Below are 18201 nucleotides of genomic sequence, written 5' to 3' on the forward strand. Positions count from 1 at the left end.
TCTGGACACCGAATTGACAGTTATTTCTCTACATTGTCAACAGTTATCTCCTTGCCATACACGATGGAGTTATAGGCTGAAATACCTCGTGCGCCCCCTACTGTTGAGAGCATCAACTTTGTTTTTAAGAGCACCTATGAAAGCAAATCAATTTAGCAATGCTATTTTTACCCAACATACAAAGCAGAAGAATAGAAGAAAAATATGGAGAAAGTAATTATGTGGAATAACAAACAGATTGTGTATTTTAATGTCCATCCAAGGAACAAACTATTTGTTTTGACGCAGCAGTGGAATAAGAATGTCATGTCTAAGGGACTGACTGATGGATGCAAGCATACAAAGTAATTTCCCAGCTGTCTTCATCAAAAGAGTTCCCCTTTTCAGAGCATCTTTTGTAGATAAACAAAATTGCTTTTGAGGATGGGCCAGTTATCCCTTGCCTATCCGATCCAGTCATTAAACTTTCCACTTCTTGACCATCGTGTTCCACAAGAAAATGAGCACAGGATTAAAGTGTTAAGGTGAAGTTATTTGCCCCACAGGTTCCTGGCTGGTGCACTTTACATCCACCCTTGACTGTCAAGGATACATGCACATTTTTATGCCATTTGTCTGACAAACTATAGTGAATGAAGAACACCCGGAGGCCTAAAAATCCCATACGTTATCCATTTTCTACACAAATGGAACCCATTGCAAATGCGATCCTCTCACTTAAGTATTCAAAATATGCATCAGATACTGTTGAAACTAACCAGTGGAGATTGTTGAATGCATGTGGAGTTGGATGCCAACATTTTTTTCTAACGTTGCCATGGAGGGGTAGTATTTTACTTGGATCCGAACATACAGCAGCAACAGCAGGCGAGCACTGGCTAGATGTACCATATGTTGGTGGACAAATTATCCAGATTGGTTGCAGATGTAAGCTTCCCCCCCAAACAGAAACAGCCTAACATGAATGGCATCATAGGGTTATAAATGCACATACTGGAGAAAGGAGAGAGGAGGCCTGGAAAACTCACTCTGCCTGTTGGAAGTTTGAGAAACAGACTGCCGTAATGTCTCAAAAAACTGGGAGTAATTATTAGGTTGGTTATCAATCTGCTCTTTCTCAACTTTTAAAGTGAATAAGTTTTAAAGTAGGAAATAGAAAACCCCTGCTCTTATTCGTGAAAAGGTAAATTCATAAGCAGTTCAGCAGACTTTCATTCAAGTATTTTCTGGCTGCAACCTTGTCTGGTGTGAGAGGTGGCTTATTGTACCAAATATTAGCAAACTTTAAATAAATATCACTTTGGTGACTTTCTGATGCTTCTTTACTTGTGTCACTGCTGCACTGCATTTTACATTCACCATTATCCTGTCAGGGTCACCTGTATATGCTGGGTTTTTTTTCCCCACTTTAAAGCAGGAATTTGATGTTCTGTTTGCCATTATTATTTTAACAACAACAGAATCTAGACTTTTTGGCATCTGAATATTTATCTTAGAATCTCTGAACAAAGACACTGCTTTACTCAAAAGACATTTATAAATCTTTATTCAGGTGACAGATAATATCTAAAACCTGTGAATACCCACTGCACCTACTGACTGACATTGGGCTTCCTGCTTTTTGCAAGTCAGTGTGGACAACAAGAGATGCTGTTTGAGCCTCAGACCATGTTGATAACTGCTGCTATGCTCACCACACCCCTCTAATGGCCCGTGGTTATGTAAGGGAGTGGGATGGGGAAGGAAAAAGTGCTGAAGCTGCTCCAGATCCTGACTCAGTCTGCCCTGCAGGGTTGCACAGTTTTAGGGCAGAACTGCTCATCAAATATTATCTTTGGCACAATGAAATGAAGCTTTGGAGTATGTCTTCGTTGCTACAAGGTAGTTCAAGCTATACCATCAGGCATGGCTTCGAAAGACTAAATATTAACAATGGCAATTATATGAGAGAGGAGCTATTTGTATATAGATAGTAACAAAGACAAGAATCAAGCCTCTGCCCCATAGTTATGTTTTTGTTCATGCCCTTCTCCAGAAACTTTCAACATGGCAACTCTTTTGAGTTTTCATATACATGTCTGTGCCTACTTTTACAATGGAGGTTACTACAGTTAACCAACCACCTGACAGAGTCTGTTCTGCTCGTAAAATGTTTTCAGTTTTCTGTTTGATCAAAACCTAAGATTTTACATTGCCAAGCCACTTTTTCGGACAACATGGATCACCATTGTATGGGATCATGTGTTTCCCCACTTGTTAGCTTACCTTGCAGCCCCAAATGCACCATCCCACCCACAATGGACAGAGCAGTCAGTGACACTCCTATGAGGGGAAGAGAGACAAGAGGAGGGGGCTGCTTGGGTAATGCTGGGAGGCTCTAATAAAATGTAATCCTATTATATGGTTCCCACTAGAGGGCAACAATAATAAAGGTTTCCCTAATAACATGAGCAGACCAAACCCAAATGGAAAACAGCTCCTCCGGTCAAGTCCCACACTTGTACATATATCCTCTCATTAACCCAATTGCTGTTGGGCCACATTACACCGACAGGCCTTCGAGATTTAGCCATGATGGCGAGGCAAGAGTTAAGTCAAACAAATGTGTTTCATCAAACTGCAGTTTGGGCTGCTCTGCATAAAGGAATTGAAGGGGGAGGATGAGGAGGAGTGAGGGAATGTGTGCGGGTGGGAAGTTGGAAGCAGAGCCCCGAGGAAACCAATCAGAACTTCTCCACCCTCCCTTCCTGTGTCAAAGCCACCGGGGTCTCAGGTGTGTGTTACATGAGCTAATACCTCCCAAACTTGATTGTTTGTGTTTGAGTAATCAGAGTTTTGTAAATTAACATTTCGCAAATGATAGTCCTATCATTGGTAAACAAAATCACAATATAGGAGAGGAACACCACAAACTAGAAATCACATGATAAGACTCAGTAAACCCCAAATGATTATGGAGTTTAATTCTTCCTCTTGGGCCAAATGAAATTAAATATTTCTTAGTAGTAAAGTTACAAAAGCTGGAATGTCATCAAATCAGCTTCTTTACAAACAAACTCTTTGCACAGACATTTTTGCTTCACTTTTTTTTGACTAATATTAGCAAGAAATGAAAATCGCTCTGCTGGAAAAGGACATAAACACAAACTCTCATATTTATATGATTTGATAATGTAATGAATGAGTTATTCCGCTCCGCAGCTATCTCACATTAATGCAGTAAAATATTTATCAGAAGTGACAAGGTGAGTGAGAGTATCAATCATATTCTCAAGACAGCTTGAGTTATTAAGTGAGCCAAATGTAACAGTATTACAAAACCCAGAATAACAAAGTTATTTATCTCTCTCTCTCTCTGCATGTTTGTATGTATGTGTATGTGGTGTTTTGTGTGTGTGTCTGTGTTTATGTGTCTGACAGCATCAGACAGAGAGAGTGTCGCATGCCTTCCTGTTCCTGTACCACCCTCCAACCCCAGAGCCGCAGACTCAAGGCAGTTTCCAGAATCAAACAATTTCACGCAGCTACTGGAGGAGGAAATGAACTGAGCCCAGAGCAATAATAAAATTATACAAATGTTATTACAGACTCGCCTGCTACTGTCCTACTTTAATTCAAATTTGGGCACTCCAGGCGGTGCTGGTGGCAGAGACCTTCCTGAATAAATCAACATTAGCTTACGTCTAAATTATTAAGGAAGTGGGAGACTTTCTTGTTTATAGTATGAATTATTAAACAAGTGTTTAACGCTGTTTTTCTTCACGAATCCCCAAATATTAATTGCTAATGATCTTTAAGGTGTGTGTTTTATCTTTTGCCCTCTCTGTTGTATGCTGGGAATTGAAAATCCAAGTTTTCAAGTCACAAGAAATCTGTTCTCTGTTAGATTAGTGTGAGATGCACTTTGAGATATCATTTCCTGGCATCTGTATGGTGTGCAAATAAATCTATGATTATAACAATATTGCCCTTGTATAGCTTTTGTTACTTTTTGCAATGAATGTGAAAATAAATTAATGAATTATAGAGGCAGCCACTATGACAGCTATACATTATTAGTTTTCTGTTTAATGTCTTGCTGATAAGCTATTTAGGATACTGACGAACACAGCTGAAAAATTGTTGGTCTATTATTTGCTATCACTTTTTATTTGCTTTTTCTATTTAAGATGTCCGCAGCAACCTTTTGGAAGTTTGGTGACTTCATTTGCCTGATGCAATCTCACAATTTGATTGGCACTTCTCTAATTCACTTGAGGGTGTGAAAATTGTTTAAATGTTTTGTTCTGCATGTACAGAATACAATTTACTCTTCATCACCAATATGAAAAAAATAAGGAAACCATATTTCCTACCCAAAAGAGACTGCTACCCTCACCTGTCTTTCTCTGTTTAATCTACAGATGAGCACGGGCAGATAAATACAAGCCCAGAGAGCCCATTCCAAATAATCTGTCCCAAGAGGAAATAGTCAATGCATGAAACATCATTTATGTACGCATTTATTTGGGCTATAAAGATGATTAAGAGGAGCTGAGAGGGAGCTGGCCTCGAGCCACTGGAGTCTCAAGGGACACAGGCAGCATGCCTGCAGGTAAAGAATGGAACTGCTGAGAAAATCAGAGCTGTCCTTTTTCAACTCCAGTGGGCACCGAAGAGTCAACAGCAATAGTTTAGCAGCTTCATCTTAAACACAGAAAAGTATTGGGAATGCCATTCAGTTAAGGCAGTTGTATCCCAAGATTTTTTCATACTACTCACATAAAATGGTAAAAATGCGGAATTACAAAAGGCTGACAAAAGCAGTATTTTACTGTTAACTTGCTCGGGTTCCTATTTGATTACCGGGTCCCTTTTATGGGGCTTTATGAAACACTTGATCCTCCTGTGTAGTTCTGAATTAATGGCCTGGACCAGTCGCAAATGAAATGCAGCTCAGACTGAATAAAACTGACTTGTGCCTATACCAATAGTGTAATCTGTACATTCAAGGCTCATGGCTGCCCTCCCCTGGAGAAATACAAATGGGAGCAGTGTTACACAGTAGGCGATTCACACTGTGGCCAGTAGGTGATGCCGTTGTCACATATAAATGTTGACGTGACTAGAGTGGGTGGGGGGAGTTGGTCTATGTGGGAATAAAAACAATTTTGATTTAGTGTCTGAATTACACTGGTATTCAAGCCTTGTAAATGCAATATAGTTGCGACATGTAGACAACTTCAGCGACTGCAGCAGGATCAGAGGGCCTGATCATTTCCTCCACATTCCAGAAAAGGATTGAATAGTTCTTTTAGCAAAGGAAATAAAGTGTAGACATAACAGATCACCTCTATTTCCAATCACAAAGTGGTATCATTTCCTGTGCTCTCTGTTGATAGAATGAGATTACATGGAGCTTTCCTCAGTGACTTAACTCAGGGAACACACACTGTGGACATTTATCTGGCCATAGGGAGACATAATCCAAAGGTAAATGAGCCAATCCATCACTCCTCTGCCCAGTGCCGAGCACATACGACCAGAAACAAGTGTCTCAAGTGAAAAACTATGGAGGTATGGTCACTACAGACCTCTTAATAATACTGTATTTGGAAGTTGCAGTGCACCTGTGCAACTATTCTGTTTGCATGTTTCTCAACATTAATAAATAAAAAGACAAATCAAAGATAATTCATTAATAATGACATCAGAAAAATTGATAATACAAAACTTTATTATTTCAAAGAAATATCTTGTACATCTTGTCAAAGTTCCAGTTTGTGAGCACAGAAACTGGAGACTATTGAACACAAAATCAACAACACAGATCAGCCAAATATCCTATCAATAAATAAATAACTAATTATGATAGATAGAAATGCATACAGAGATAAGTGTTACAAAAGTCTACATCTATGAAATAAAACCAGCTAAATCTCACAATTTTATGAAGTAAAAATATAAATAAAAAAATCCGTGTGCTAACTGCAGATGGATTTTTATAAAAACACACTGTTTCCATAACAATGAACCAGTTGTTTCCCTGACTAATGCACTGAAAATAGAGAGCAATGTAATACAATGCTGGTAATAAAGCTTGTCAGAGCTGTCTTACATTGCTTGGGATCTGTAATGTGCTTAATGATCACAAGGAAGATCTCTGCTTTTACTACATATGCAGTACATGGACCAAATGTGACACTAATCCAAAAATAACAAGGCTGCATTTTCTTCTTCACTTCTCCAATTCAGCGTGATGACCCCACATAATTGTTTGACCCAGCACATATTTCCTCAACACAATGTATTGGCGGTGCTCTCATTCTAGAGAATGCAACGTGCACCACATGCCAACACTGCCAGAGATTCATTCAGGGAGGGCCTCGGGAAGAGTATTGAACAGGCTGCAGATGTTTGTGGGATTGAGGGATTGAACATCATATTAGCTTTATGGCAATGAAAGTAACACAGCCCTGTTGGGTCGTGGACAGAAATCGTATTCTGCTTTGAGGGTAAATTCTTTCGAGGGGGGACAGGGGGATGGATACTCCAAAGTTTGATTGTCATTCTGCTCTACAAATTGGTCTCCATTTCCAGTGCACGTGATAGTCATACAGAGGACAACACTTCTCCCGTCGAGTCCTGGAAAGGATCTTTTTTCTCATATTTCTCCAGATCGATGGTGTGGATGGAGCCTGGCTTGATGCTAATGTCGTCCGCCTCCACCTCCCTGTATTTCCCTGATAAGTCCTTCTTAAACACTTGTTTCAGCCTCTTCTTTATCTCAGGGTCAGGACAGTACAGGTACTCATACAAGCCAGCAGCCAAGATGCCCCCCAGAATGGGGCCCACCCAGTACACCTGCCATAAACAGCAAGACAAACAGCTTAGTTAGACATGTGGTTAATGAGTGCCTCATTAGAGACCGGTAAGGTCGGTGTCTGCAGTGTCAAACATTTCCCACCAAGGAAAGACATTTCTGTATATGTCAGACACGGTGACAGAGTTACACTGTAAAAAAAAAAAAATCATGCAGGAATTTAGTCCAACCAATTACGTTTTTTACCATTTAAAATATAATTTACTAACAAATAAAAAGAAGATTTCTACTTTTGATTTTGACCTTTGTCTTGCAAATTTGAGATGAACAAATATACTACTGAGAGTTCACTCAACTCATTAAATTAAGTTTTTTTTTTTTTAAAGAGATATATGGTCATTATTATATCATTATTTTGGCAGACTGACCTTTATGCTAAATGAAAATTAACAATTCAAACTGAAGAAATGAAAGCAAACCTGTTTGTAAGATTTGTCAGTGTGACTAAACAGATGTTGATTCAACTTCAAATATTGAGTTTATTAAAGGTTAGTTTTACATAAACACATAAAACAACTTTAAGCGTATTATTGATCCTAAATTGAGTTGATTCGCCTTTTTACGGCAGCAGGGGAACATACATTTTTTTGTTGAATAAGCGTGAACCTATTTACAGTGTACCCACCCAGTACATCCCCCAAAACTGTCACACACACTCAACATGACACCAGGCTGTCTGCAAATAGCTCAGTGGAAATAATTGCCTGGATACAAAAATTCAGTGCTAATGTTATTTTACACCTTGTTCAGTGACAGCTTATTATATAGCTGGAGTTGAACAACCTGTGAATTTGTGATACCATGACATGTCATCGATTGCATGGATTCATAAATTCAGGGGTCAAATAAAGTTCTTAATGAGCATTTAACCTTCCTCCTTGAGGTTACGCAATTGTGGTGTAAGTGAAAGATTATTCTTTGACTGTGGTCTTTAGTAAATACCTGTTCATACTGTTTTTGGTGCTGAAAATGTGACATTCAAATAACTACCAACTTATTCTGCAAATTATTTCAGGACATGTCGACATGACATTGTGACATAACCTTTGAGCCATTGAGTTTTTCTGTTACACGAAGGTGCAAATATTCACAGACACTTTCAGGAGTTATATTTTGCCCGTACAAAATTCAGAAAGTAAGATTATCCTCTTAGGGAAGTATCTCTTACCCAGTGGTTCTCAAAGTTAAGTGTGACCATTGCAGGCCCAAAGGAACGAGCAGGGTTCATGCTGGCTCCTGTAAAAGGAATCTAAAAGACAAATAATTGCATTGTTATCAGTTGAAAGGGTGAAATATCCTGGTTGTGCATTATACTAACATCACAGATACATGTTAGGTATGATGATGTCTTATTTTGACTTACACAAAGTGTCTTATCTGGATGAATACACAGTACATACTGTAATACATGAATTTGCTAAATAGACCAAGGGAGAATTCAGTTGAGCAGTGCGAGAGATAACGTCTATTTCCCTGTGCATTAATTTGCTCTGCAGGGTTCAGGAAGCCCCCAGAGATTGGTTGCCATGCAATGCCAGCCTCCATTAAAGATGTGCATGTGGGTGTGAATTGCTGCAAAGCATACATTATGACATGTTGAGGAATAGATGCTTGATGCACCTGCTCTTTTTTTTTAGCTCGAGAAGCGTGCTCTTGGAACTAGCCTTGTTCTAGACTTCTTTAATGTTTGGTGTTATGTGATCTTCAGATTAATCTGTGTTTCACTGCTGGGGCATGGGAGCGCTGGAGGAGTCAGCTGATATGTAGATGGGGGTTGCAGAAGATTTCTGAGGCTGTTCTTTTGTGTTTAAAGTTTTATGTAACTGTCTTAATGTACGTTTTCTGTGAATACAACATTGTTGTGATGTAACCTTGTTACCCTGACTGCTTACTGCAACTTACTGCAAATAAGTGTCCGATGGCTACAGCAAAGCCAATGGCCAGGCTTGCAGAGCCACCGAGGTCTGCGCGTTTGGGGTCACAGGTGGCGAAGACAGTGAAGACCAGTTCAAATGTGATAAGGAGCTCCACAAGAAGGCCGTGTCCCAGTGAGATCTTGGAGTTTACCTAGGAAGAAACATATTCTTTATAAATGATAAGAAAACGTATCTTGCGCACAAATTAAATATGAGCCACATTGATTTCTTACCGTGGTCACACCGAGGGACCCTCGAAGAGCAGCAGGTGTGACTAAATAGAGAATCCCAGCTCCTGTTATAGCTCCCAGGCACTGAGCCACCACATAGAACACAGCTTTTGCCAGGCTCAGCTTTCTAGTTACAACCATAGCTGCAGTAACGGCGGGGTTAATGTGTCCACCGCTGATGTGGCCAAAACATTGCACCATAGTGGCAATGCTGAGGCCGAAGCAGAGCGAGATAAGGACTAAGTCAGCTGGGGGAGGCTTCTCTTCCCCTGCAGCCCAGTTGATGGTGGAGCCCAGGCCGAGAAGGACAAAGATAAGAGTGGCCAGGTATTCTCCAGACACAGCCTTCCAGAAGTCCTTGGTCCAGATCCCTTTAAATGCCACCATTATGCTCTGACAGTTACACCAGGACAGGAACCTCCTGGCACAAAGAATAATGAGAAAAATTATTAGCCTACTTATGTATTCCGGGTGTGTGCATGTGGCTGGAAATGTACTGAACCCTATCAAGATTGCCTGTGGGCAAACCATTTATAACTCCACTAGGGATTTAAGCCAGTGACTTTCCATGACAAAATGCCATACAGTGCATTCTTTAAACATTGTGTATACAGCCAAAGCATACAACATTTAATTGCTGCCACTCATTGAACTTTACTCAGGATGGGAGAATAATGTATATCTTTAGAATATTAATGCTAAAGAGAATAAGATTTGCATTAATTAAAATATCTCGTAACTGTAAATTGAGAAAAATGTTGAAATTAAAACTAAATAACCTTACATTTGTTCAGCAAAGCTCCAGGAGAGAGAAAAAACAACAACATTCATTAATAAGTTCAGTCATTTCTGTTACGGAATCAAAAGCTGAAACTTACCAAATGCAATCACTTCGGTCTCTCTCTGTCCCCGTTGTGTGTGATATGTTTTCTTTCATAGGTCCTGGTGATTTATTCAACCAGCAAAGACACGTCTTCCTTCATCACGTCTCCTGTACAAGTTATAATAGCTGTACCTGCAGTACTTACTGAAGACACGTTGTGTAAGTGCAGGAGTGGAGCAGAGAGCAGGTCTGTCAGTTGAACATGATCCACACATTGCGCCCTGGGATTGCATCCAGGAGCTTTATTAGGTTACTACCCGAGCATCCCCTCACAGGAATTAAACAGTCTGCATAGGGGGAGGAGCCAAGAGATTTGACTGCTATGCAAACAGTGGCTCTGTTGCACAAAGTGCGATCACATAGTCAACCTCAGCATCTTAGTCCTGAAAACTTTAAAAAACATACTGGGGTAAGTACAAACTTTACAAACATTGAAAGTGCAGACTCATTCTTTCAATTAAAATTTTGTCAATTTAAAAACTTGTTGCCCATATCAAATTAACCTGGTCAAAAACTCTCTTACAATAATAAGCTATGGTCCTTCTAAAATACTTTTAGAATGCCTGCTATTATAGAATTATTTTTGTGAATAATAAAGATTATTAATGATAAAGAGATTCAGGGAAGCATATAAAATCAAATATTTTAGAAAATCTTTGGACTACTTGTACTTTACTTGACTATTCCCATTTCAGGCAACTTTATACTTCTATTCCATTACATTTTATTGGGAAATATTTTCATTCTTTCATTTCATTGCATCTATTTGCAAAACGTTTTTTTCTTGTTGTTTTTTACAGATATTTATCTTTGCTAGTTATTTCACAAATTACATATTTTTTTTTAGAGAAAACACAGTATCATCACATTTTAATTTATGATACATGCTATAGTTATAAAAAAAAAAAAACTCAACTAGCTGCAACATTAAAATGCTACTTAAAAGTAAAGTTATCAAGAGTAACAATGCAAAAATATGTGTCAAAACATAAATATCTGAAAGGGACCGTACTTAATAACAAGGACTTTTACTTGTGATACTTTGAGTACATTGTTGCTAATACTTTTGAAAGTTGGACTAGAAGTGGGGTATTTTTAAATGATGGTACTACTACTGTGACCTTTTCAGCCTGCTGATAATATACATTAGTGCACATCTCTCTCACACACAACTGTCTAGGAAGAGTAAAATAATATCATTTGTTTGAATTCCTTCAGTTAGTCCTGATGATGAGGGCCAGTTAAAAAATAGGGGAGTCAATGCTGCTTTGTTTTTGTCCTTTTGAAAGTCACCTCACTGTTGAGACAAGACTCTTGTCATTGCACAACAAGGTGACTTTGAGGATTAACCACAACAAAGACCTGATTCACCATTCTGTTGTTCGGAGGATGGGTAACAGCCCCTAAAACCATAAGCCTTAAAGTTTACTTCCGCGTTAACAGAGAAGAAAACCAAATTCCACATTTCTGTCTTGTCTGGATTTTGCTCAACTGTTTGAACATTACCAAACACAGGCACATACTGTCCACACAAGCGTACATATATAATATTGTTCCCCATTATTTCTCTTTGGATAGGAAGATAAGCATGTTATCTTTATGGTTATCAAACTTGCGTATGTTTGTTGGATGAACACAGATAACGTTTTCATCAAAGATATTCCTTCTGAATTAGTGTGACCTCTTGATGAGAATAAATAACTGGTTAAAATAAGTGAGTAAGTAAATAAATATATATAATGAAATCACTACAATCCTATATATTAAGAATATGTAGGCCTTTTACAGTAATTGCTTTGATTTTGCTGCTTAATAACTTAAAGATCTGGTGTATTCAAGGCTGTTTCATGAAGGACAAAAAATTAAGGTCCTAAATAAAAAAACAAAAACTTTTTTCTTTTTGGGTTTTAATACTTGCATTTAATTAACGTCACTGCGATCGAGACATCTGCTCTAAATTAGTAGTAGTAGAGGCAATTCACTTTTAATAGCTTGATAATCTTTCATTCAAACCACCAGAAGAGTTGTGCATTGACTCTTTCTGGATGAAACTGGTCAAAGTGACTCATAATAATTTAAATACTTAGGTTTTACATTTTATTTTAGAGTTGACATGTTGTGAATTCAATTTTTAATCAGTGCACTGTTGTAGCATTTTCTCTTTTTTTCCCTAAAAAGACATCATGAACCATCTCTAGAGTGCTTGTTTTTTGTTTTTTTGTATTTTACAGTTATGTCAACAGAAAATGAATATTTTTAACCAAAGGTATTTATGGTGGCACTTCAACAAGCCATCAGCCTTAGGGTTTAGTATTTTGGAAAATGTTGTTGAATTGATCAGCTTTTGTAAAAACTGGTCACTAAGTAAATCTTTTTTTTTTTCTACACTTCTATAAAATTAGATTCACACTATTTGTAAGTTCATACATTTTTCAATTGCCATCATTCACTATCACAACTATAATACTGGCTTTATTTTCTTTGATTGAAGAAGAGGTTCGACACTGATGATTACAAAATATTGGCAGAATATAGGATTATTTCTAATTGGATGTAAACAATATCTGCATTTTCACTTTAAGGAGATATTCAACACAATAGTTTTGTAAATTGTCAAATATATGTTCGCATTGTATTGTGTAATTTCCTTGTTATCAGAAATGAATAATAAAAAAACTTAATCAAGGCAGGATCCTTACAAAATATATTTGTTATATTATAGGGAAATAAGAATATATAAAGTGAACAAAGAATGAGAACCACAAGAGTGGTGAAAACACAAACGCACTGATGAGACCTTGTTATACTGCATAAAAATAGCCCATAATCACCATTGTCATCTTTAATTATACTACCATTTAGGAAAAAAGTGGCTCATCTAAAATCCTGCTAATAATATTTCAGGATCTTGGTCACATTTGGATACTAGGTGCTGGTGATACTGAAAAAAACATGTTTATATGGAATAGTCCATGACCCTCGACTGCACATGTACAATGAATAACAAGCATTGACCATGGAACAATGTCATTTTGTGAGACACAACTTAATGATGCATTCACTGACTATGTAAGTGACCTTGCTCTGAAAGGACATTCCCTGGAGTTTCCATGTGTTAATATATTTCATGTGTTAATATATTTCTTTGAGATCCTTCACGCTACTTTGGGCAAACACAATAGTTATGCTCCCCATCAAGTAACATGAAGGTCAAGAGGAAAGGGATTTTGAGATAACATGTTATTTGTGTTAATCTTAATTGAGATGCAGTATTACTGTAGTTTTAAAGTCAATAGTGTAATTCAATGACCATGAAAATGTGGTGACCAACGTTTATCCTTAATGTGAGCATAAACATATTCACTCACATTTACACACAAGGGTGATCCATCACATGTATGCAATAACGTGCAAAATCTCAGTTACATTTACTAATTAATAGATAACCTATTTGTTGTACTGCAAGCACAAAAGTTGGCCAATACTTACCTTTTGCCCTGGGTAGTTCACCTGCTTTTTTTTGGGAAGGGCATGGAGGTGGCAGACGTTAACTTCTAAAGTTTCAACACATGGAGGTTCCTGCAAGGATCTTATGAATGCATACTGCAAACAACTGCACCCCAGTCTTGCAGCATCCTGATCCATCCTGTGATACCATAATTTACCAGAGGGAAATATTTCTGTCTTTTCCAGAAGAGATTTTGCGGTCTCAGTCTGGATGTAAAGACATGCTCCTCGGGAAGAGGATCAAGACATATTGTTGTTACTCATCACTCTCCACTTATGCCAGGGGGTATCCTCTTGCCTGCCAAGTCAAAAACAAGACCATAAGCAGTGACGGCACCGCTTCGCGGTAACTCGGAGTTGCTATAGCAACACCAAGATTCTGCCGACAACTGCTAAACAAACATTTTTGTTTTGAAAAGTAAAAACATTAAAGTCTATATAAAAGCGCACAGACATTCATACACACTGCTCAAAAAAAATAAAGGGAACACTTAAACAACACATCCTAGATCTCAATGAATGAAACATTCCAGTTAAAAATCTTTATTCATTACATAGTGGAATGTGTTGAGAACAAAATAACATAAGAATGATCAATGGAAATCAAAATCATTATCCCATGAAGGTCTGGATTCAGAACCATACTCAAAATAAAAGTGGAAAAATCAGATCACAGGCTGATCCAACTTCTGTGGAAATTCCTCAAGACAATCTTGGTGTTCTCTGGCAAATGCCAATCGCCCTGCACGGTGTTGGGCTGTAAGCACAGGCCCCACTTGTGGACGTCGGGCCCTCGTACCACCCTCATGGAGTCTGTTTCTGACAGTTTGAGCAGAAACATGCACATTAGTGGCCTGCTGGAGGTCATTTTGTAGGGCTCTGGCAGTGATCCTCCTGTTCCTCCTTGCACAAAGGAGCAGATAGCGGTCCTGCTGCTGGGCTGTTGTCCTCCTACGGCCCCCTCCACGTCTCCTGGTGTACCGGCCTGTCTCCTGGTATCTCCTCCGTGCTCTTGACACTGTGCTGACAGACACAGCAAACCTTCTTGCCACAGCGTGCATTGCTGTGCCATCCTGGATGAGCTGCACTACCTGAGCAACTTCTGTGGGTTGTAGACACCGCCTCATGCTACCTCTAGTGGTGAGGGCACTGGCAAAATGCAAAAGTGACCAAAAATCAGCCAGAAAGGACGAGGACAGAGAAATGGTCTGTGGTCACCACCTGCAGAACCGTTCCTTTATAGGGGTTGTCTTGCTAATTGCCTCTCACTTCCACCTGTTGTTTGTTCCATTTGCACAACAGCAGGTGAAATTGATTCACAATCAGTGTTGCTTCCTAACTGGACCTGTTGATTTCCCAGGAGTGTGATTGACTTGGAGTTACATTGTGTTGTTTAAGTGTTCCCTTTATTTTTTTTGGAGCAGTGTATGTATATTATTTTTTATCAGAAAGTTTTGGAAAATAATCGTTCTTATTAACTTTTAATAAACTAGAACGTAAGATGGGAAGTCCCGCGAGAGTCAGGGTTGAGTGTTCGCGACGTCAGTTGATGAACTTGGCTAACACAGGTAGGTAGCCTGTTCTAGTTGAATGGAGGTCGGAAGTGAAAGTTTGCATAAAGATCACGAATTCCTATGAACATGGACCACCCTGCAATCCCCAACCATGTAGTAGACAAAATAGAGGAGCAGGCTAACAGCAAGACTCCCCAGCATTGTCACTTTCATGACGACTAGGAGTATTGGGATGGAACATGTGCCCTGCTCCACGCGACCCACGCCGGCAGGACCAGCTGCGGAGGAGTAGTGGAACTAGTGCTGCCTTTCATCGGCCAATCAGCCTGTGATGGACCATGGCACTCTATGCGGAAGGAAATACTCGGCCAAGAAGTATGAATAGCAAATGTAACCATTCACTCACCGATGGTTAACAATAATATACGTGCCAGGAGGATGCGCGGTTGTGTTGTGCCTGCAGACATTTTCCTCACGAGGGTTGCCGGTTTCTGAAATAAACCGTGTTTCTAATACCTGGGTGAAAGCTACACAACTATTCCTAACACTTGGTGTTAGTGCCGGACATGAATATGCCATTAATGGTGGTCTGATTAGAAATTAAGGAACAAGAGTGGCTCAAAACTAAGTAATGTCTTCAGCGAGGGACGGCTCAAGAGCGGCATGCATGGGAAAACCGAGACTATGTGCGGCCTTTGATGAGGAGGAAGCCCTTGATGCTTTTGCCATGAACAACAACAGATGCGTTGCCTTGTTGAGACATCAACTGGTGAGTTGATTCTGCCTTTCTTCACTCTTATTTTGCGTGTGCTTGCGGTGGAATGAGCAGGTGAAATGCATCAGCATGACAAAGGTCAACAATCACTGTGTAGTGGAGGCTTAGATGATAGTAATGCTGTATCTGGTGTGTTGATAATCACAAAATGAACAGGCTAATGTTGATTGGTCCACTGGTGTCCGGTTTGTTTATTTATTTTGCAGTGACTAGTAACTGAGCAGCACCCAGGAAGCCACTGCACTGAAAAAGTACAGAACCATAAGAGTGCTTTCATAGCAGAGGGATTTCTTTTTATTATTTCTTTGAATTAAAGAAAACAGTAAAAAGTCACCGTATGCATAATTTTGTCAATTATGCATGCATACAGTTCTATTTACAGTGGTAAATATGGCCAGTAGGCTCGCTCATGTTACATTGAAATTTAAATCGGCACACTATACACACTTGAATATTAATGAGCTACATCGTTTAAAACAGTTACTCAGTGTCGTGTGGAGTTCTTTTCCTGGATCCTGTTTCAATAGTTCCTCCAGGCTTCACACCAGAGGAGTCCCTTCTTTACTAATTACGAACTAGCCTAAATTCTTCAGATTTGCATGTGTTTAAACTACAGTTGAGTCAATTAATGTTTGTTGATACAGTAAGAGTTATGTTTGATTATTATTATTAAGGTTGTTGAGTTTCAAGTGATGTAATTTGATGACAGACGCCGTATTCCTGTACGGTTGTTATAACAGTCTTGGATGAATCTGCGGAGAAATGTTCTGCCATTCTTCACAGAACAGCTGCTCTTTGCTGCAGGGGTTTTGCTGTTCTTCCTTCCACTTTAAAATAGGTGTTGTAAGTCAGGGTACATATTACTTGTCCAGGTCATAGTTTTTCACTTATTTTTTTCTTCAAAATCTCTTGTGGGATTGATGCTTATTTGGGATCATGAAAAGTCTCTCCTGCCAAGTTTCTTGAGACTGGGAGTTATTGCTTCCTTCAGCATCGTAGCATGAACTTTCACTCCCATCTCCTTGTTTAATGTTTAGCGCTGTGCAGTCAGTATGTTGATTTTGGCCAAATGCTGGCCCCAATCAGCAGTACTTTATTTTGTGCTGCCAATATTCATCAGAATTCTTTTCATGGTCTTTTGATAAAGTTTAATCTTGCATTTTGAGCTGTTTTGTAAGTAATGGTTCTCTTCTTGGACACGGTCCATAGAGGTTGATTTAATGCCATTTCCTTTGTGCCATCCCGGCAGTCACTGAAACACCAGTTTCCACAGATAATCCCCATGCACTGTTCTTCAAAGCAATGCAAATACAAATGGAAAATGGCACATTGCGTGTTTCTTCATGTTTTTGAGAATGGTCGCTGGGCCTTCTGTTTGGTTCTTCCTGTACCTCCTAACCACTGCTGCAACTGTGTTTTGGCTCTGTCTTTTTCAAGTTTCACCATCTGGTTTCTCACTTGTTCAATCAATTCCTTACCATTGCATCAGACACAGCCCAGAACAAAATTGAGCAGTCTGTTCGCTGGTTCCTTTATAATTTTGTTCATTCCACTTAATTGGAAAATGCATGTGGTAATCACATTTACGGCCATGGTCACAGATTTTTGTTGCATTGAGGTTTCACTTTGCACCTATATTTCCAATAAAGTCTATCTAACCTGTTTCTTATACATGAAATCAAATACACTTCAACTAATACAATTATTGTGAGATGATACATGTTTGAATTATTTAACATTTTAGTGATATTGCACAGATCTCTATTCACTTTTGTTGTTTACTGTCATTACAAATATGCCAACATACAATCAAATAATAAAAATATTTGAAAAATTATTATTACATTACATTTGTAACTTATACACTAATATGAAAACATAGCTGAGAATATCTATATTTCAGTGTTTCAGAGCTCTTGTTGTTGTTTATAAACAAAATAGTTTTCATTTAGTTTTTACTAAATATTTGAAGGCTAATTGTTACTTTCACGCTGACATAACACTGATTTTGTTGCAACTATATTTTCAAGAAATTCATAATACAATATTTTTTTGTAGTTTGTTGTAACATCCAGAATATCGTTATCACAGATATACCCAGACATTTGGTAATATTATCTTATGAACATATCACCCAGCCATACAGTCCATACCAAAGGACTGTTTCTTTATACACAGCTACAAAGATGACAACCTCACATGATCAATCCCAGCTGTAACCCTGGGGGGATTTACCAAAGGCAGCACAAGCAGACGGTCTCTGGTAGCAAACATGTTTTCCTTGCAGAATAGTACTGCCATGCTTTGTTAGGCTCAAACTACTGCTTTTGTAATCATTGCACCACGCCAAGTTTTCTACATGCCACAGTGGAGAGAATCCCAACACTGTTATATAATCTATAGGCTTGACAGGGAGCCAAATTAGCGGCTCCTCTTGAAAGATAGGATTTGTGAAAGGCTTTATTCTTCTTGAAGTAAATGAAGCAAATGAGGACAATCTGCTTTTGAAAGCTC

General features: G+C 38.8%; 1 protein-coding gene across 2 annotated transcripts; it reads right to left on the reverse strand.

Moving 5' to 3' along the window:
• Positions 1 to 5704: 5704 nt before the first annotated feature.
• aqp4 (aquaporin 4) lies at positions 5705 to 10047 on the reverse strand. Of its 2 annotated transcripts, XM_069157428.1 has the most exons (5): positions 9887 to 10047; positions 9012 to 9429; positions 8765 to 8929; positions 8031 to 8111; positions 5705 to 6843 (listed from the first exon to the last, which is right to left on the reverse strand). In XM_069157428.1, the coding sequence occupies exons 1-5, from the start codon at positions 9943 to 9945 to the stop codon at positions 6592 to 6594; spliced, it is 975 nt and encodes a 324-aa protein (XP_069013529.1). In that variant the 5' UTR covers positions 9946 to 10047; the 3' UTR covers positions 5705 to 6591. The 2 variants fall into 2 exon arrangements, with proteins under 2 accessions (XP_069013529.1, XP_069013530.1); XM_069157429.1 differs by lacking the exon at positions 8031 to 8111.
• Positions 10048 to 18201: the final 8154 nt, after the last annotated feature.

This window comes from Embiotoca jacksoni, unplaced genomic scaffold, assembly GCF_022577435.1.
Source record: "Embiotoca jacksoni isolate LCO1_2020_lvr unplaced genomic scaffold, fEmbJac1.0.p SCAF_22, whole genome shotgun sequence".
Lineage (NCBI taxonomy): Eukaryota > Metazoa > Chordata > Actinopteri > Embiotocidae > Embiotoca > Embiotoca jacksoni.